This window comes from Chiroxiphia lanceolata, chromosome 15 (genome assembly GCF_009829145.1).
Source record: "Chiroxiphia lanceolata isolate bChiLan1 chromosome 15, bChiLan1.pri, whole genome shotgun sequence".
In the NCBI taxonomy this organism is placed as follows: Eukaryota; Metazoa; Chordata; class Aves; order Passeriformes; family Pipridae; genus Chiroxiphia; species Chiroxiphia lanceolata.
In genome coordinates this window covers 17,240,829-17,261,588 of record NC_045651.1, presented here as the reverse complement: position 1 = coordinate 17,261,588, position 20,760 = coordinate 17,240,829, and the positions used below count along the sequence as shown (strand labels likewise).

The window sequence follows — 20,760 nt, the reverse complement described above, 5'->3', positions numbered from 1 at the left end:
TCCATATTTTCTTTACACCAGCCTCTGCACTGATCCATTTGCCACAGCTCGCATTTTGTTTCCCAGATTCACGAGGTTCAGAAATTGGAGCCGAGGAAACAGAGTAATTCAAATCAAATGGACCTAAAATGTCTTCCCAAAGAGCAAATTACTATCTTATTCCATCGTGGAAATCACCAGCACACATCTATAAGATATCAGCACCTGTCCACAGACAGGTCTGAGCACCAGGCTTCCTTCAGACAGTCAAAAAGTTCTCCTGGCTCACAGCAAACCCCCCTCTTTGCTGTATTTGATATTTGTTCTGTATGCACAGACAGGAGAAGGGGAAAGAATGGTATTATCTCATTACTCACACTGATCACAGTTCAGGCACTAAATCCTGCCTAATATGCCTCAAAATATTCATAACTTGTTTGCATGAAATGAAACTGTGATCAGTCTGCAGCACTGAGAGCCTCTGTCCTGTGACATTCTGGAGAAGACCAGAGCATCCCCTTCTAGTCTCATGACTGAGACAAAAACTTTCCAGCATTTCATTATGATCTTATTAACACTGTGAGATCACGGGAAGCATATGGCAACAGGCATAACAATAATAATAATAATTGTTATTGTTGTTATTATTATTATTATTTCAGCAATGTACCCATTAAAAATCAGCTCAGTTACATCCCTGGGCTTTCCTAATCTCATTGCCACTACATAACCTTCAGCTGGTTTTAAATCTGACTGCCACGTGCCACTTTCCTATTTAAACCTCCTTGCTTTTTTCTCAGCTTCATTTTTTAAGTACATAATTTACATTTTATTCCCATTGGCTGCAATCAAATATCCAAGTGAGGTTAGTTAGGTGCACACCCTTGAGTCCTGCTCTTCAGCAAAGAGCACCAAACCAGTAAAACACACGGAGCTGTGAACTGGAACCAGCAGCCAACGCAGCAGCCTCTGTGGGATATGGGACACATGTTCCTGAGATTCCTAATGCTTGGAAATCTGAAAGCTTGTTTTTTGCTGGGTTTTTTTCCCCCTCTAGGATTTAATTCTGTATCTCTCTGTGCAGCAATTGACATACATGTCAAACACATGCAAGACAGATGTGAGGACTCGCTGCTGCAGCTGCAAAGGCCCCATGATGGATCCAACCATTTAAAAGTTCCTTGAGTGCTCGCTGATATTCCAGTATCTGTCTAACACCTGGGTTTTGTTAAGTTTTCTTGGTAGTGTGGCTTTTGAAACCCTATTATTACATGCTGGGGTATGATTAAAGTGTTTGGCTTTCCATGGTAACATTACCCATCTATAATCTTGTTTCTTAGTGAATCTGAGCCAACCCTACCAGTAATTTCCTTTAATAATAAGTCTTCAGGAATAAGTCTGCCCTTTAAACCCAAAATCTGAGGCAACACGTGATTGACAGATACCGTGGCTTTCAGCTAATTAAATATTCTGAATACTCAGCCGTGGGAGATTTTTTTTTCCCAAGGAAATAATTCCAGGTGCCAGGCTCCCCGTGGCAGCTCTGCCATCTCCAAAAGCCCTGGCACAGCCCCCGGAGTGATGCTGTGGAGCTGCTCTCCCCTCTCTTTCCAAGGGGGGAGCTCACCAGGCTCCCTCCACCTAACTGGAGGTAAATGGAACTCCACCCTCAATTGCACAAAGCACTTAAGCATGCTGTGTTAATTAGTTACAGCAAGGATGATCTTCTAGACAAGCAACGTGCTGTTCCTTGTAAATGATGCTGCAACTGAAGTGTTAATTCCCTTTGAAGATTAAGCTGCCTGGGTATAAATCAGATGCTGCAACCACCCCAAAATACCAATTGCTCTGCAAGAGCATAGTCAGAAGCCGGAGAGTGAAGTGCTGAATATTTTGCACAGCCTGAATAGCTTTGGAATGCTCATGAGATGAATCACATGGATGTGCTGTGTTGTGTCAGCTTAACTTTACTTTTTTTTGTGGTGTGACAGCACGTTCAGCACATCACAGCTCGGAGCAGAGTCTGGACCTTCAGACAGCACCGTGATAAAATTGTTTGCAGGAAATTACAGAACTGCCCAGGCAGGGCACAAATGGCCACTTTGCAGGGGCCAGAGAGGACGAGCTCTGCTGCAGTTTGTCACAGGTTCAGCCCCACTGCTGTGACACTGCTCTGCCCCAGCAAACACCTTTGTCAGGCCTCTCACATACCTGTGTGCTTGAAAGCCCACCTCCAGCAGAGATGGTTTGCTGTGATAAATCTCAACCAAATCAAGCCTTTCGCCAACAGCAGTTGGAAGGTGTCCATGCTTTTATTGCATGCACATTCTACATATCCCACAGCTACTGTTCAGTAATAAATGTATTCATAGCTCATACCAGCTCCCTACCACAGATTCGGAGAGCGTTACAGCTGGAGAAGACACCTGGGTGGACTGGAAAACACATACCTTAATGTAACAGCCTCTCTCCCCCCCCTCATGATACAGAGTAAGTCAGGTGTTGTGCACAATTTCGTTGCAAAGCATCTCATCTGCTCTGGAGCCTCCAGGTCAGCCATAACCCAGGGCTCTCCCAGGGCTCTGCAAATCCTTGGGCTGAGCTTTGAACAACAGCCTGCCTGGAAAGAGAAGTGAGCAAAAGGAAAAAAAAAAAAAAAAAAGAAGGAAAAAACAAAGAGGGCAAAAGCTACGTTCTCCAGGAAACAAAAAGCTTTAAAACATTTGCAAAACTAAAACTGTTCACTTGGCAGTCGAGCTTTGGGAAAGTTTTTGCCGCTCTGCGCAGAAGGAAGTATTTACATCTTTTAGTCACAGGATGCAGGTGGTGATATTCTGGAGATTACAAACAGATTGTAGGCATCTTGCAGTTTTATTGCTGTGTTATTGTAAGGAGATGGAGGTACATGACAGCCCAGCTGGGGCCCGGCAATCACAAAGAACCCCTGAAGGCAGCGGTGCCAGGATGGAGCTGTGGTCCAGCCCCTGCCCAGCCAGCATCTCAACGGGCTGTGCCACCTGCAGGGTTGGGATCCTGCTGCTTAATGAGGACCTGGATCAGCTGCACAGGCAAAGGGAAGGCTCCTCATGCAGTTTGGCATCGAATAAAACACGTTGTTGGTAATGAACACACAGCACTGGCAGAGCTGCTGCATAATTTATCGCCACAAAACCCGTCTTTCTGCGGGGTTTTCATAATTCTCATATCTTTATTTATAAAGTGCTAATCTGCCTCACAAAAAAAAAAAAAAAAAAGGAAAGGTGAAATTTCAAATGTAAGCCCCGAAATGCAGTGAAATAATGGAAACTCTACGTGGAGAGGAAGGGATTCAACTCCGTAATTTTGCAAGTTTCAGATGCCACACGTTCCTGAAATTCTGAGTTTTGTGGCACTTACACTCAGCACGTGGGGTCTGATCGACGCCCTGAGCTGCAGCACTGCAGAAGAGGAGAAGGCTCTGCTAGAAGCAACAGGCTTTTGTGTGATTTCAATAGAGGAAAATATTTGAGGGCTTGGCTTTTTTTCTTTTTTTTTTTATTTAAGAGGTTTGATGCTAATAGGACATACATTATGTAGATCATTTCTGTCGTGAAGACCTCTATTCAAACAGCATTTCCACTACAAATGGTAAATGCTTGTGTAGAAATGTGTAAATGCCTCATGCAGTAAACAGAAGAAATTGTGATATTCGGATAGTTTCACCCAAAAGCAAAAAGACAGTCTTTAGCAGACCAGAAGTGGAACAAGCAGATTATGTCCCCAGAGATGGGAGAATACGTTTGGAAAAGCTTTTAAGTATCTCAAGAGCAAAGGGCTATTTGAAAAGCAACATGTCAGTCAGACATTTTGACATGAACACGCTGGTTCCATCAGCACCTCTACAGTAAATATTTCAAGATAATCTTGTCCCAAAATAGAAAAGCTGCTTGGTTTGGATGCTGTCATGGCTGTTGGGCTCCTCACAGCACACTAAGGCTCAGCATGGCCAAGCTGAGCATTCCTGGGGCTGAGGAGGGGTTGGCAGTGTGGGGGTTTGCTGGTTCTCCCCAGGAACCCTCAGACCCAGAGGCTGGGTGAGTGTTTATGGAAGAGCCACCTGCCCATCTCCTGCCCTGAACACTCCTGTGGCTCCACCTTCCCAAGAAGGGGAACACAGCCAAGCCCTTCCCTCGGTCAGTGGGGCATTTTGAGCCAAGCTCTGCAGGAAGTGCCATGAATGGAAGAGAAAGATTGTTTACTTTTAGAGAAGAGGCATCTTTTCCTCCTTTCATAGTCGACAGCTCCCACCCTCACCCCCAGCAGGGTCCTCGAGCCAAGGTGTCAGCAGAGAGAGGGGAGGAGACCACATTCCCCCTGCTCTCAGCCCAGGGCCAACAGCCAAACCTCCCCCTGATTTTCTGCACTTGCTTTTCTTTTCTCACTCAGACAGAACGTTTTCCCCCTGCTCCTGGCCCTCAGTGGAGCCTCCTGCAGAAAGCGCTGACATTAATCCCAGAAGCAATTCAGACAGAGGGGGAAAGAGCTCTGTGAACCCAAAGAAGAATGAGACCATCTGGCAGAAAGAAGCAAAGCCTGTTAAGAGCCCACTTTGTCCTTCCTGCAACTTCAGCACAAGCTGTCAGTGGTGGTTCAATGGGAACAGGTTTCCTCTGCAGTGCTGCACACAGGGCTCAGTTTAGCTCAGGCTTCCCCCCCCTTCAATATTGTTTGGTTTATTGCACCAGAGCTGGTGGGATTGCTTATGAAGTGTAATCCAGCCTGAGTAACAGCATCAGAGCCTGGACCATCATCTCTAAAGCCTCAGCCCTCAATTACCCAAGCATCTGTTTGCATTTCAGTGTCGGGAGGGAATTAAACAACAAGTGCAACAAGAAACTGGTTAGAAACACAGAGATTTGCTCAGTCTGTGTTCATGGCACTAAACCCTTCCTGCAACAGTCACTCACACTCCTGTCCTGACTTTTGAACACAGCCTGTCTGGGGTGAGGTGTGGGCACCAGGGAGCTTTGCAGGGCCCCTCATTAACACTGTTAATATCAGGACCTGAGAAGCTTCACACGACCTTACAACCACAGAATATCTCAAGCTGGAAGTTACCCATAAGAATCATCAAGTCCAACTCCCTGCTGCTTGCAGGACTGCAAAAAGCATCCCCAGCCCTGCCACGAGCAAGAGGTACCACGTCCCTCCTTCATCCATCACTGGATGGGAACCAGTGAAGCCTAAAGGACCTGCAGCGCTTTAATTAAATGAATAATATAAATGAATTACTTTCATTTTCTTCAGTCCAAAATGTCTGAGGATATTCAGCATATGCAGAGCAAATTCAGATATTGAAAACAAGCACTAGAATAATCATGAGTCACCATCCAATATTTCTCTGGTACAGCTGAACCATCACTCCTTAAATGCCATATCACGTCCAAATTATCCCAAAGTCTCATTGCCTTATTTTTTATAAGAAACCACCTCTGCTAATGGTATTTCCACCTCTGGATCCTGCTTTGTGTTCTAGGACTGGCATGTTACAGAGAAATAAAGCAGGAAGTCAACCAGAAGGCCTGGTGGGTGCCAATGAGGGTAGTTTTCCTTTTCTTTTAGTAATTCTGATTAACATTTGCTAGGAAATCAATCACCTTAATCTTGGGGAAAGAAATTGGTACAATTAATGACTGTACCAATCAAGTGACTGTTTTAACTTTTATATTCAATTTTTATTTTTTGCATGGAGACTAGAGAGGAATAAAAGGACTGCAAGGCTTTGGAGGGACATCAGAGCCCTCCGAACATCAGCAGAGTTCTGCTCTGAGTACTCCCTGTTGGGAGCTACAATCGATTTTAAGAGAAGTTAATTGCTGCTTTGAACATGAAAATGAATCACCAAGACAGGACTGACTCGAGTCTCTCCAGGGCTGAGCACAGGGGTGAGAGACCCTCTCCTCTCCCAGCTGCTGTGCACTGAATAAATCACCTGTGCACCTCCTCCAGCCCTCAGAAGGGTTCTCTTGGCCTTTGGTGGCTCAACAGCCACTGGAGGACCCACACTGTGAAGACTCAAAGAAGGAGGATGACAAACGGATCCTGAAGGTGATGGACAATTCCCAGAGTTGCTTGTTGGTCTGGAGTCTTTGTCAGCCCTGGGCACTGCTTTTCCTTCAGCCCTGGGGAAGGAAGGAGGCCCTAAGTGAGGGTCACTCCACATAAAGCAGCTGTTTTAGAGGCAGGGAATTTTTTATATCTTTCCCAAATGGAGAAATTCCTTCCCTGTCTGAGTCTCTAAGACATTTTAGCCCTACACTGCAGCTCCACAAGCATTAGCAATTCCCCCACAACGACTGCACACGTGTGTAACTGGGAGGAGAAATGGCTAAGCAAGTAATTAGGCAGGGAAACTATTTACAGATATAAAATAACCCCTTTTCAGGCGCCAAGTTCAACAAAGAAACGGGTATTAGCAGCGTGCATGTAATTAATCTATTAACTGCTGTTCTGGTGATGTATTTTTAAGTCTGTATTTACTCAAGCACGTAGCAATCATTTGGGTGTTGCTCTGGAAAAGGTTAGACACTGTCAGGTAAAATTCATCATACAGCAATCCCATAAATAGCACCATTTTTTTCATTGTATTAATTTCTCTTCCCATGCAGTAACATTTAGGGAGATTGGTGTCTTTGTTTTCCAATGTTTTCCCCTTGCAGAATAATAGAAATACATGTTGGGTTGAGGAAACAGATTTATTTTCCTCAAGGTTGGAGAAGAACTCTGGAGGTTATTTTGCTGAGCCCCTCAAGAGTAAAGACAATTTTTATTCTTATAAACTTGATATTACAGCTCAGATGGATTAATACATAAGAGTTCATGAAGTTAGGGACAGACATTTTTCAGGAGAAACATAAAAAATAAAGGCCTAGGGATGCAGTGGAAGAAGGAGATAGAATTATATTTAGGTTGGAAAAGACCCTTAAGATCATCGAGGTCATTACTCCAAGGTAAAAAAACTCCATTTCTTAAGTGTTTTTTAATAAAATGATTTCTTTTTTTTTAAAGTAGATAAACACCCCTTAACAGCCCTCCACCTCTCGGCTGCTTTACAGGCTCATTCTGTCTCACCGTGTCGGTTTTGTCCAAAGGGATCCCTCCTTACACTCGTTTTTGGATTTATTTTGCACTTTCCCAGCTCTTTGCTGGCTGGTAGGTGCCTTCCATGGCGCAGCCACACTCCCCCCTGCTGGCTGCTCCAAGAGCTGGCCAACAGCAGGTAAAGCTGGGGAAAATAAATTATTGGACAATCTAAACTGATTATTATTTTTCTTCTGGTATTGTGTAAAGAAAAGTTGTCCTCAGCAGCGATGGTTTCACAACACCAGCAAGGGAAGTTTGCTTGCCACTTAAAATACCTTCCCCTGCCTCACCAGGGAATTTTTTCTGTAATACAACTTTTATTTAGTGCTTTATCTGCTCGCCCAGGCCCAGGTAGGAGCGGGCAGCACTCCAGGCAAGTGCCAGGGGTGACAGCAGGGTCCTTTTTGTCCTCACAGCCACCACCCACCAGCAGCAGAAGGCATCTTGTTTGTGCTGTGATACCCACTGAAATGAGAAGGGGCAAGCACAGGGCTTTTCTGGGGTGGGGAGATAAAGAACCCAGCCAGTTCTTTGCCGTGGTTTTCTTTCAAAAACAAGCTCTCTCTGGAAATCAGTCCCAGCAGAGCGAGGACGGCGCAGGGGGACCGGCCACGTTCCACACGGGCACCCACAGGTCACTGAAGGGGAACTCAACTCCCAGCTTTGCCTCCACACACAGGGCTTGGACCCCTGGGACCCTCTGGATGGGCAGGAAACCTCCCAGTTCACCAAACTCCCCCAAAGCCATCCCACTGGCTAAGGAAGGGGAAAGAGGAAGGCAACCTCCAGAGCGATAAATTAGGCACGGAGGTGACAAAAGGAGCAAGTCTGGGCTCCTGTAATGTCACATCCAAGAGGACTGTACTTCCAGCTGTTTCATGGTGCAGAAGAACCTGTCCCACAGGCTCCAGCCATGAACACCTGGGATGAGCAGTGTGTTAAGTACCCAGAGCTGCTCTGGGGCTTTCCAGCCCTTACTCAGAGCCACGGTGACATTTGGGCTCTCAAATATTTACATTTGCATGAGGACCACCCTCATTCTGTTCCAGGTAGGAGAGTTGATCCCAGGCAGACACCCCTGCAAGCCTGATGGTCCTTCCTGCTGCTGAAGGCAGTCAAAGCTCAACCCCATCCCAACAGCTCCTCACAAACCACACAGCACATCAAAGGGCTGCAGATGCCACCACCTCCCCCAGGGTCACTGCACTGCTCCCTGTGAGCAACCACAGCCACCCCTCTACAGGTTGCACACCTTATATTAAGCTAAAACCACAAAAGATTGCACAAAAGCAAGCTGCCTCTCAAACTGCCCCCAAACTGCACAGATACCATGTGGCACAGGGCTCTTCTGTCTGCTTGTGGCACAACCCAGCCAAACCCTCTGCACTACACAGGATCAAGGATATCTTTCCTTCTCTAGGGATCATCTATTTGAATGCAGAGGATCTTTCCCAGGAATTATACTGAAAATGTGGCATTGCTGCTTGGAAGATTGTGGTTTTGTTTCTGCACGATGCCATTATGCCCTTCACTCCCACCTTCTTTCCCTCCCCAGACAACACGGAACATTATTCTCCTTTTCTGAACATCTGGCATTCCAGCTGCTGGGATCCAGAGTCAGCAGGCATTAGAAATTAAAACCTATTCCAGATTAACTGGTAGAATTTGTCAGCTAACACTAAAAGGGCTATTTTTAGATGTTGAAAACACTTTGCACCTTTATAAAGGACAATCAGCTGTTCCTTGCCTCAGTGACTGCTGCTCCAGAACAATCACCCTGCAACAGTTTAATTTGGAAATTTAACTATTAACAATAAGCATGAGTTAACCTTAAAAGATACATCCTAAACTGAGTCATTAGGGCTTGCTGTAGTGCAAAAACTGGGCCATGTGGGTACTTCTGAATGTTTTATTCACTGTCCCCCGCTTGCAGAGCAGGAATAGTTACGTGGAGAACATGAACATGTTCCCCAGGGGCAAACTGAACTCTCATCACAGACCTCACTGCAAAATGAAAGGCAGGAGGGGGCCAACAAAAATACACAACATAGTCCCACTGCCTCACAAAACCAGCTGATAATGAGGGGCAGCTGTGATCAACAAACACAGGGGTCTCCCAGTTCATGTAATCTGAATTTAAAATATTTCAGCAGCCTGAGTACACCTGTGAACCTCAACATCAGTTCTTAACCCCACCAGCTTCCTTAAATAGCAACATTTCAGCACTGTTTACAGAACACTAGAAAGAGATTAAATCCAGCTTCACTTAATCTTGAATAAAACCTCTATGGATGCACCTCAGTAAGGATAACATGACCTTTGTATTTTATTCTTAATAAAGATAGGAAATTGCCGAGATTGGTAATTTTCAGTGCTAATAACAAAGCAACAGACCTTGTAATTAAAAATAACTTTTAGGAGGCTGCTAAATTATTTTGATAATGATTTAAGGACCAATTAGAGAAGAGGTGTCATTCTTCCCCTTTTAATTAGATCTATTGGAAACAGTGAAGCTGGGAAGTTCTCATATTAACCATTTTTTATTACACTGCGGGTACTCAGCTGCTCTGGATCAGAAAAGTTTAACAAAAACCAGTACAGGGACTCCTCTTTAAAGGACACTCAATGGTAAAGGGTGTAAGAATGATGGTGTTAGTTCTGCTGCTTTGTGGTGGCTGGGATATATGGCCTCGAAGATTACTGCTCTATCAGCCTTACAGGAGGATTTAGCACACCCATAAAGCTACTCAGCCTTGTAGGAGCACAAAATGCAGCTTTGGGTTAGGATTTGGGACAGGAGAGGGAAGCTGCACAGCCAAGCAGGTGCTGTGGTGGTGGGGACCATGCACACACCCTGCAAGAAAATTACCACAAAACAACCCAAAGCAAAAGAGACCCCAAATCCTCAGCCTGGTTTGGCCTCTCAGCAACAAGTCATTGTGCTGAGACTGCAGCAGCCATTGCTCACCTGGGCTCTGCAGTGTGAAAACTTTCTGATTTTGGGCTTTGCTTTATGAGACAACTTAGAACCAGCTTTAGAATCACGGAATCCCAATATGGTTTTCTTTGGGTTGGAAGGGGCCTTAAGGATCATCTCGTGCCAATCTCCCTGCCATGGGCAGGGCCACCTTCCACAATGTTTTGAGAAACCAAATTAAGAGTTTGCTGCTCCTGCACAGGGAGCAGCCCCACCTCTGCCCCCAACACTCCCACCTCGAGCCAGCCCTGGCACTGCTCTGGCTGCCCAGTGAACCAGCTCAGCACCTAAAATGACTGAGAATCAGCCCAGGAATAAGATTTAAAAAGGAAGAGGAATGGTTTTACTGGGTTAGGAACCCACTTACCTTCCAGAGCAGCCTCCTCTGGGGTGCGGGGCTCTCAGTCACCCAGCCCCTGGTGCCACCACAACCTGCAGCCTCCCCCTCCACAGGGCAGCTCAGGGGGAAGCTCTGCTGGGAGAACCCGCTCCTCCCCTTGCAGAGCAAGAACAGCTGCCCCATCACAAGTCCCTCCTACCCCCCAGCCCCAGGAGGCATCACTGCCTCAAATTAAGGCAGATAATTGAGACCCAAACAAGTACCAGCTGCCAGCCAGGTTTCTCTCTGCTCACCGTGCCAGCTTTCCACCAACAATAAAAACAAATAAAGTGTCCCCCACTGTGGCTCATCACAGGTTTCCTAAACTGGCCATGACTCTGAAAATCCCTGACCAATGTTTTTGTTCATTGCAGTCTGTGGGTTAGAGCCACAGAACTCTCTCTTTTCCCTTCCTATTATTTTTGTAGCACTGAAATTTATTTAAGGTATCCCATTTTTCATCTCCACCTTGCAAATTAATTTCCCGTAACTCAAAGCTCCCTGCTCAGATAAAACCTTCTCTGTTCACCCTGTACACAACTGAGCAGCAGCCAAGGACAGTTGACTTAGAGCTGAATAATACGCACTGGTGCTAAATGAAAATTAAACCATAAATATTTTAAAATACCTGATTTCCTGGATAGTAAAAATGAAATGTATCATTTGTTTAAACTATCCTATTCATTATTTCTTTCCTCATTTCATAAAACCCAACCACTAACGAGAACCTACATAAATAGAGTTTCAACTTTCATCTTGAGAAGTTTAATCAGAAAACTCTTCAGGAATATTTTATTCCTTTTATCAGAATATTGATGGAAGTCATAATTCACCTTAATGTGAGAAAGTTTCCTTTCTTCACTAAAGAAATCCATCAAGACATTTCTTGTTGGTAAGATCTGACATAAATCTGCTTTCTTTTTCCTCTGTTTGATCTCAGCACTTTATGAATTTTTGATTGCCTGCTCTTAATTTTCCACAAGCAAATTCAATTAAAGAAATTAAAACCCAGTAGTTCAACCCTGATTACTTCATCAGCAAATGGCTCTTTTATTGCACAGTAGATGACATATGCTGCACTCTCCTGGAGCTGCTGGAGCCCTGGTAAAACCAGATCAGGAAAACCTTTCCCTCTTTATTGGCGCTATTAGGGAACAGCTCCTGACTGCCCAGGCCAATTCAGCCACACTCCCCCTGCTCAGCCAACAGTCCAAGGGCTATTGAGAATGGAAAAATATCCTTGGGAGGAAAAAAAAAAAGTCCAAGTCGTTGTGTGCATGTCAGATCTTTCACCTGCCCTGGGTGAGGTCCCTGTTCCGTGGCAGTGACACCCAAGTCACTGGAGAAGCAGCTCGGCCCAGCCCTGAGCCAGTGTGGAGCTCAGGGTTCACTGTTGTACAGCTTTGATTCTGAGATCACTTCTCCACCTTGAAGGGACACTTCTCTCTTGCCACACAGCAGGGACTGGGAGGAAATGGCTCCTTTAGGACACAAGTAACCACTGCCTTGCAGGCTCTGTGTCACACTGGCACTGTCAGCTGAACGCTGGGGCACAGCAGCAGGGCACGGGTTTTGGGAATAGTGATACCCCACAAACACCATCTAAATTCAGCCACAAACTCTGGTGTGACCAAATATCTGTCTCGATGGCCCAATTCACTGGATGGGTTGGAGAGAAAACAACACTTTAAATTAAACTGTTCATCCCTGCACTTCTGCACAGCCAGGTCCTTCAGCACCTCCTTCCAGGTTCTGAGCAAGGCCTGTGGTACCAGGTGAAAGGAGCACAACCTTCTGCCAAGTGTGAATGTACCATTTTCTGCTGTCAAAATCACTACATTTTATGAATGTTATTCAAGGAGAAAGCTCCTGAACTTCTTGGGTGCAAAAAACATTAGTCAACTCCTCAAATTCCAATATTTAAACATCCTAAAGGAGCTTTGCAAAGTAACCTTTCCCTTTGGATCCTGACCACAGCAGGATTACTTCAAAGCAGGGATGTTCAGGCAAGAATTTCAAGTATCTTCCACAAGAATTATTAATTATACAACTTAGGTTAAAAAATTGCATGTTAAAGAACTTATTAACTCCTGTAGCTTCAAAGATTTCATTTAAACCTTGATACACACCATTTAACAGATGCATAAAACAAACCTGCACACACCCAGTTTGGGTAACAGAAAAGATGGTTTTGAACTGGTTTCCAATTCCAAGCATTATCACAAGGTACTGTATAAAAGGAGCAAAATAGTTAAGATAAAAAACACAAGCTCATTATTGTCATTTATTTTAAAAACCTTATTCAAAATATTAAGTGATACAAGTCCAAATATGATAAAAATTACTGCGAGAAAAGAGTTTTGGGATATTTTGTTTGTGCTTTACTTCCTGTAGTTATGAAAAGAATGCATTAACAGTAGGATTTAGAACTTTTAGCACTTCATTCCTAAGACAGTATCATGCCTTCAGACTCCTCATGCCATCAGCTGTGAAGGTGATTTTTTTCCCAAATGTTACATAACTACTTGAATACCAAGTCATTAATTATGGGGTTCTGATTCACTGTTATTTACATACTTCTCAGGTTGAAAACTAAATCACAAACAGAATGTACAGAAAACTAAAATTTTATATTTTACAACCCATAAAACCATAAATAATGGAAGTACAAAAGACAAAGTAAAAAAAAAAAAAATCAAAAAAACTACTGTACCAGTAACTTGATTTACACTAATGCATAAATGTTTGTCAAAAATGAGAGTGCACTGGCAGCCCACACACCTTTACTCTCACCTGTCTGTTACCTGGGTCAGAAGAACAACCAAATAAATTATTCTTACAGTTTCAAGCCTCTCCCAATTATAATATAAGCACATAACCATTTCCCAACTGTCTTAAAATTCAAAAGAAAGCTTTTGATGTATAGAAAGCCTGTCAACTATCTATATTTTAGTAATATTATTCAACAAGGCTTATTTTCCACTCATTAATTACAAAGACAATGAAACAGTCATAAATACCATTAGAGAAAAAAATTGGACAGTCAGGAAGCTTCATACCTTCACAAACACCTTGAGCATTTTAAGGAAATATATGGTATAAAACTTCTGAATAAAATAGGTTATACATCATTATTTTTAAATTATTTACTGCATGAACACATACGGAAATTATTAAATGGCCATTCTAGCTATTTTGCCTAAAACAGGATCAAATTATGCAACAAGGAAACAGAAAAAAAAAAAAAAAACAAGATAAAAGATTTGCAGCATAAGGATTTAAGCATAGAAAAAAGTAATTATGTTTTAAGTTTTCAATACAGTGGGATTTATGAGCCATATAAGTGAAGAGCAAAGAGATCATTAATTTGATTTAGTGAGGCCAAAGTCATTAATTTATTAGACTTAAAATATTTTATGCTTATTTTTTTGTAATACGACTATTAAGACTGCTCCAGACAGAAGGGATGATGCTTAATGAATGGAAAGAGCACTAATTTATTAAACTCTGCATCTTTAGAGTTGATATAAAACCCGACCAAAGTAGCAAACAGATGTGTCGTGCCCTTGATCTTCCATGAGATTTAATCTCCAAAACATCCAGGTCACAGAGAGTACATCTCATTTCTGTGCAAGCAGCTTATTTGGGATACCTGAATATCATTACATGAGTGGGCAGGCAAAGAGTGATAAGTTCAGCAGACCCAGAGCACAGTGCTCTCAGAACACGTAGTCGTTGGTTATTTTGAGGGAAGGCATCGCCTCGTTGACGTTCTGGTCCAAGCGATGATACTCCACCGTCCGGGAGCACAGCCCGTCCCTCCAGCGCCGGCTCTGCACCAGCAGGAACAGCTGAAACCCAAATCACACAGTTAGATCTGCTCTCAGAACAGTGAGGGGATCAGTGGCATCAGGTTTGATAAGGTCAAGGGCAGGGTTCTGCACTTTGGCCACAACAACCCCCTGCAGCTCCGGGCTGGGCGCAGAGGGGCTGGAGAGCAGCCAGGCAGGAAGGGAGCTGGCAGGACTGACTGACAGCAGCTGAGCAGGAGCCAGAGAGTGCCCAGGTGGGCAAGAAGGCCAGTGGATCCTGGCCTGGATCAGGGACAGTGTGGCAGCAGGAGCAGAGAAGTGATTCTGCCCCTGGACTCAGCGCTGGTGAGGCCACCCCTGGAGTGCTGTGTCCAGTTCTGGAGCTACACATGTAGCTTTACTAAAAGATTTTCCCTCAGCTAAGGAAGGACATGGAGGGGCTGGAGCAGGTCCAGAGAAGAGCAATGAGGCTGGGGAAGGGTCTGGAGCTGATTCTAGGAGGAGCAGCTGAGGGAGCTGGGGTGCTCAGCCTGAAGAAAAGGAGGCTCAAGGGAGACCTTCTCACTCTCTGCACTCTCTGACAGGAGGTTGTAGCCAGGTGGGGGTCAGGCTCTTCTCCCAGGAACCAGCAGTAGGACAAGAGGGCACAGTCCCAAGCTGTGCCAGAGGAGGTTTAGGTTGGACATGAGGAAGAAATTCTTTACAGAGAGAGTAACTGGGCATTGGAATGGGCTGCCCAGGGAGGTGGTGGAGTCACCATCCCTGGAGGTGTTTAAGAAGAGATTGGATGTGGTGTCAGTGCCATGGTCCAGTAGGCCAGGTGGTGTTGGGTCAAAGGCTGGACTCCATGATCTCAGAGGTCTTTTCCAACCTCGTTGATTCTGTGATTCTGGGTCTGATAGAGAGCTCCACAGTCCTACTGACATCCCAGTTGTCCCCCCTGGTGCTGGCAATGGCACTGCTGTTGGTATAAACACAGCACTGGCAGTCAGACACTTGCACACTGTCCTTGCCACCCTCGGCTGCAGTTTGCATTCCACCAGGAAATCTTTTAGTAAAGCTACATGTGTACTCCAGAAGCACTGCATCTACAGACTATTAAACTATCCCCAGGTGGTGACATTTGTTACTTTATCCATCTTATCTATCCTGGCATTTCACCCTTGTTAAAAATAATTGTATTGCTGGTGCAACAGAGGCAACAGAAGTAGCACTGGTGTGATGTGATAAACTGTTTCTGCATCACAGCTGAGCAGTTAAAGAAGACAGACAGTAATCAGATGTTTAAATGTCGATTATCTTCACCCTATTTAGCCTTGTTTCTTACCAACTCATCCAAGAATTCACTTTACACAGAGCAACTACACTGGTAAAAGAGGAAACAGGACAGTGGAAGTGGGCACAGAGAAAGAAGAATCAACTTGACTGTTGTTTCACACAAATACATGCCATTATTTACATACTTTAAGTACTAGTGAATTTTTTGTTCCCAAAACTATGTCTAAGTGTTAAAAATAATTACCCAAATTATACTACAAGCATTATTTCACTTACGTAGCAAAGACGAGGCATTTTTAATCACTTATTTGAACTTCTCTCAAAGTTAAATTTGCATATGCAACACAGTCTTCAACATTTTTCCCTATAAAGCCTTGGCAATGCACATTCCAGATATGCCACTGCACAGGAAAGCAGAAGGTTTGGGGGTTTTAGCTCTGTTCAGAGTCCCCCACATCCTCACCCACATCAGTGTTCTCCACAAGGATAAACACTAAATTTTCCTCATATCTAAAAACTAACCTGTGGTTTAATTGCAAATTTGTGCATGTACCAGCACTGGGTCTGGTTGGGCTGGAGTTAATTTTTTATGCTAGCAATGTATTTTGAAATAACACCAATCAGGTTACTTTTGAGATACAGAGAATTAGTTTGCACTGAAGAAACAGTTACCTGAAAACAGTATCTCTGATCTTCTCTATGTAAAACTGGAAGCAGTGTTAAACATTTCCTAGAAGTTTGTAGTTAAGCCCTCATAATATTTATGATATAAAGACCACCTTAAAGTGAACAATTATTAGAAGGACTATCACAGCCATAAATGAACGTTCCCACACCATTAAGGATTAAACCTTCCTTAATTTGCTGTTTAGAATCCTGTGCAGAAACAAAATGAGTTAATTGTTCACCTTCACTTGACTTGGCTCAGGTCTCCTTTATAGAACTCATGTTGTGCACTGCCAGTGTCCATTACTGAACTGATTGATTACTGATGTTATCAATTAACTCATTTTCTAATTGAAAATGTTCGATTTGAGCTCATTTTCATTGAGCATATAAAATGATAATAACAATATGCATATTAGTATCACCACAAGACTTAAGTGGACAAAGATTTCATTCTCCAAAAAGAAAAGTTCCTCTTATTAAAAAGGTGTACCAGGCAATGCAACCTCATTTTAAATACTCCAGCTGTTTCTCTCCACCTTTCAGAGCACACCTACCTTCCTCTTATTGTGATAGGTGACATAAACAACGGCTACTAAGAAGGCAACTACAACCAGATGGAAAAAGAAATGGCTGTCCTCTTCTTCTTCCAACCCTGAGACAGAAACACCTTTTATCTTCTCATCCAGGGTCTTGATCTCCTCGTTGTAATTGCTGATGGTGTCGGAGTCGTCGTCATCCGGCATCTCTAGGTCTGGGTTGTACCTGGAAATCGGTGTCATCTCGTAAGGACCATAATCATCTCCATCTGACTCCAGAGTTTCTTTTATGATGGGTGGGGAACTATTTAGTGTATCTTTCAAATCTGTTAGAAGATCCTCGTCCTCAATTTTAGTATCTTCAGAAGCATCAATTGGAGATACTGGACTAGCAGGGAGAACAGATGAGGAAGAGTCACCTTTTGCTGTAGGTGCCTTTCCTGCAGTCACTGAACTGATTTTGGCTGTTGTTGGGATTGCCTTTTTTGTTGAGGTTAGGCTCTGCAAGCTGTCTGTCAAATTTTGGGATCTACTCAGTGTTTCATTCTCACTTTTAGAAGAAATATTTTTCAGAAGCGTCTCCGCGTTCACAGGATCTGAGAAAAGGATGAGAAACAGTCAATATTAAGCACCAGGCAGCAACTTCTGCAGTACCCACCATTGCCACAGATTTCCTTTACAGACAAGAAATCATATGTCACATTGCAAACTTGCTAACAGTCATATGCAGAAACACATTTCCTGTACTTTGGCAACTTCCTAAGTCTTGAGCAGGAGAGGAGTTAAAGCTTGGAAGCACATGCTTTATAGATTAGTATGCCAAAGGGTCCCTAAAAAATTCAGCATGCATGTTTTCCAGGCATAAGAACTTCAAAGACATGTCATCCCTCCCTCTGGGGATTTATGATGTCTTGTAGATTCACACACGATTAGTATTTTCTCCATCATCAAATTCCTTCTCCCACAGAAGAAGCTGAGCTCTTCAGAGGAAGATTTCCTCAGCAAAGCTTTTCCTGCAGTTAAAAGTTTTTAATCTCTCACCAGCGCATATTTTACCAACAAAAATGAGACCATGCTGTGAAGTCCCCTTCAGTCAGGACACAAGGTCACAGCACCTCTTCCCAGGCACTAATTTTTATTGAATTTACAGCTACTGAAAAAGATTTCCAACCTTTTGTTAACTGAAATGGAACCACTGAACCACAGGTTAAAAACAAAGCCAAAGAAAGGACAATCTGACTGCCCATGCTCCTGGAGGAAAGGCTTTTGTTGGCAGCAATTATTCTAATGAAATAAGTCAGCAAGAGTAACAGTCACCCTCAGGCAAATTCAGCATCTCTCCAATGCTGGGATGGCTTTGCAGAACTCCCTAAGAAACAAGGTGAGCATTAAAACCACATGCAGAGCCCATCCTCCCTCTTCTCTATCCAAAGGAAGGTAAAAACAGATGCAGAGGGAGTTTATAAAGAGCCAGTGTTTTTTTTAAATCTAAAAAGTAGCAAACTATTCATGTTTACAGCACGTCACTTCCAGAGGCACCTGGAAAAACGCAGACCACATTTTAGACTTTCAGCACACATCAGCACTGGAACAGGGGAACCACACCTGCCCTGTATCTTGGCATGCCAAACTATTTCTTCATTTTAAAAAAGTAACAATACTTTCTTTAAGCACTCCCAAGGCCCACTGGGAAGTTAGGGACTCTAAAAATGAGGCATTCAACCAACTGCCTGTGCCAGGTTACTCCCAAGTAAAATATTACAGAGGGGACACTGAATCATGTTATTCATGAAATGTATATTTACTGAGGATCAGTTACAACAGAGCTCTTGTTTACAGGGCACACCTTTGCAGTGGGAATTACTCTTTAACCAACTCAAACACAGCAGACTCCACTCATCCCACGTGAACTGGACATCACGGTGCCTCTGCTGAGGTTCAAGGGCAACTGTTTTACAGTCAACACACTTGTTGTTGAGAAAACTACTGCTCTGAATTATATTAACATTACCTTGTTCAGATCTTGTACAGGACAGCTTTAGGGAATTCTGATTTCCCCTCAGGAGTCAAGTCAGCTAATTGCATACATGGAGATAAATATGAGGAAATGCAGCTGCAAGAGTTATATTAATTTTTATTTATAGCTAGTTGGCATGTTGGGAGGGAGGCAGGTCAACCTTACTGCTCCCCTCAGACAGACAAAAAGTGTTAGAGAGCTAAATAATAATAGCTAAACTGTTTGAAATACAAACAAGCATATTTTCCCTATAAAATTATGCTGCTTACACTTCAAATTATTCTTAAACTCATTTCAACATCAAAGTTATAGAAGGATATATGCTTAAATGCAAGGGACTCCCACCAGATAATGCTGCGGCTTCAGACTGGGAAAGAATACTTTCCTATTGTTCCTAAAACACGAGGGGTTTTATTTTAATTGCAGCAGGAAGTTTAGCAACTCAACCACAGCTGATTTATGATATCTACCCAAAACTATTTGGCATTATAAATGGTGGTTGCACTGTTTACAGTTACACAACACAGTCAGGTGGTGTTACAGCAGTGCCTGGACTCCAGAGATGCCTCAGAAACAGATATTTATGTTCAGTCCTGGTGACAGAATTAGCAACACAGCCCTCTTAGTAAACACCACACATAAAAAACATGTGAGGGTTAAAATGCCCTTCCAGGAGAACTGCTTTTAGAAAGCAAGTTATATCATGAATTCTGAAATTGAAAATTCTCGTTTTCCTACAGGTTTCTGTCCCAAATTCTTCCTGCCAACCCGTCAGACCAGGTGAGGGGCAGCACAAAGAGCTGGGGTGGATATTCCCACTGACAGGCACAGAGGGAACTGAGGGCTCAAACAGCTCCCTTCATTTTCTTCAGTAATTCCTTTCTCCTCACTGCCAGCCAATACTCCACCTAAAACAAAGAGAAACCCGCTGCACGTGAAATGTGCATTTCTTACCAGCCTTGGGTCACAGCTGGGCTGAAGAGGAAGGACGGAAACAGACTGAACTTGGAGCCAACTTGTAAAGTAACATAAGCTTAATTTTGCGGGAAGAGGGAGGCTAAACCCAGGCACAGAACTAGAGTACTCAGAACAAAGTACCAAGTCCGATGAGTGAAGTCACCACCCGAACCGCTCCAACCACCCAAACCGCTCCCGCAGCACCACGAGCGGAGCGCACCCGGCTGGGCCTCCCGATCCCCGCCCGGGCAATGCCCGTCCCCAGCACACCCCCCAGCGCTCGCTGCCCCGACCGAGGCCGGCTCCGGGGCCGGTGTCCCCAAGGTACGACCCGCGCAGGCCGAGGCCGCACGGGCCCCACCGGAGAGCGCGGTGAGAGCCGGGCAGGGCACCCCCGCAGCCATCCCTCCAGCCGCCCCCCACCCCGGCGCTCACCGTGGGGTTCCTGCCCGCGGGCCGCCAGGGCCCAGCCGAGCAGCAGCGCCAGGCCGAGGGCGCGGCCCGCCCGCTCCCGCCGCTCGCCGCCGCCCGCCGCCATCTCGGGCCGCTCCGCGGACGTGGCGGAGGCACCGCCCACGGGGAGGGGGCCGCGCATGCGCACAGGGGAAGGCCGGGAGGGCGGGGTGTGAGGGGCGTGGGGTGGGAGTCACCGAACCGCGGGGTTATGGAATGGTGGGGGTATGGAATGGTCACAGAGCCCTGGGATCGAGGGGTCACCGACGGTGGGAGACACTCCTGAGGTCGTCCAGTCCACCCGTCCACCCGGCACCGCCACTGTCACCCCGAAACCACTGAACCGCATCGCCCAGCGCCACATCTCAAACACCTCCAGGGGATGGTGACCCCACCGCCTCCTGGGCCGCCCTTCAGTGTCTGACCACCCCAACAGGGAAAACTTTCTAATATTTAATCTGAACCTCCCTGTCTCAGTTTAAGGCCGTTTCCTCTGGTGCTCTCACGGCAGCACAGCCCCGTCCCACCTCCTTGCACCCTCCTGGCCGGTGTTCGCCCAGATGGCCCAGCAGGGCGGGCGG

General features: G+C 44.8%; 1 protein-coding gene across 2 annotated transcripts; it reads right to left on the bottom strand.

Annotated features, from left to right (window-relative positions):
* Nucleotides 1–12,728: 12,728 nt before the first annotated feature.
* On the bottom strand, nt 12,729–20,336 carry C15H5orf15 (chromosome 15 C5orf15 homolog). Of its 2 annotated transcripts, none has more exons than XM_032702760.1 (3): nt 20,150–20,336; nt 16,771–17,348; nt 12,729–14,308 (listed from the first exon to the last, which is right to left on the bottom strand). In XM_032702760.1, exons 1-3 carry the CDS (start codon nt 20,319–20,321, stop codon nt 14,177–14,179), a joined length of 882 nt encoding a protein of 293 aa, XP_032558651.1. In that variant the 5' UTR covers nt 20,322–20,336; the 3' UTR covers nt 12,729–14,176. The 2 variants fall into 2 exon arrangements, with proteins under 2 accessions (XP_032558651.1, XP_032558652.1); XM_032702761.1 differs by having other exon boundaries at nt 20,162–20,336.
* Between the last annotated feature and the right edge of the window lie 424 nt (nt 20,337–20,760).

Excerpts from the sequence above, each read along its gene's own strand:
- C15H5orf15 (XM_032702760.1), bottom strand. The coding sequence starts at position 20,321 with ATGCGCGGCCCCCTCCCCGTGGGCGGTGCCTCCGCCACGTCCGCGGAG. Across the intron at positions 17,349-20,149 it reads ACCCCACGGTGAGCGCCGGG|ATCCTGTGAACGCGGAGACG; the intron begins GTGGGGGGCGGC and ends TCCTTTTCTCAG. Across the intron at positions 14,309-16,770 it reads CCTATCACAATAAGAGGAAG|CTGTTCCTGCTGGTGCAGAG; the intron begins GTAGGTGTGCTC and ends TTTGGGTTTCAG.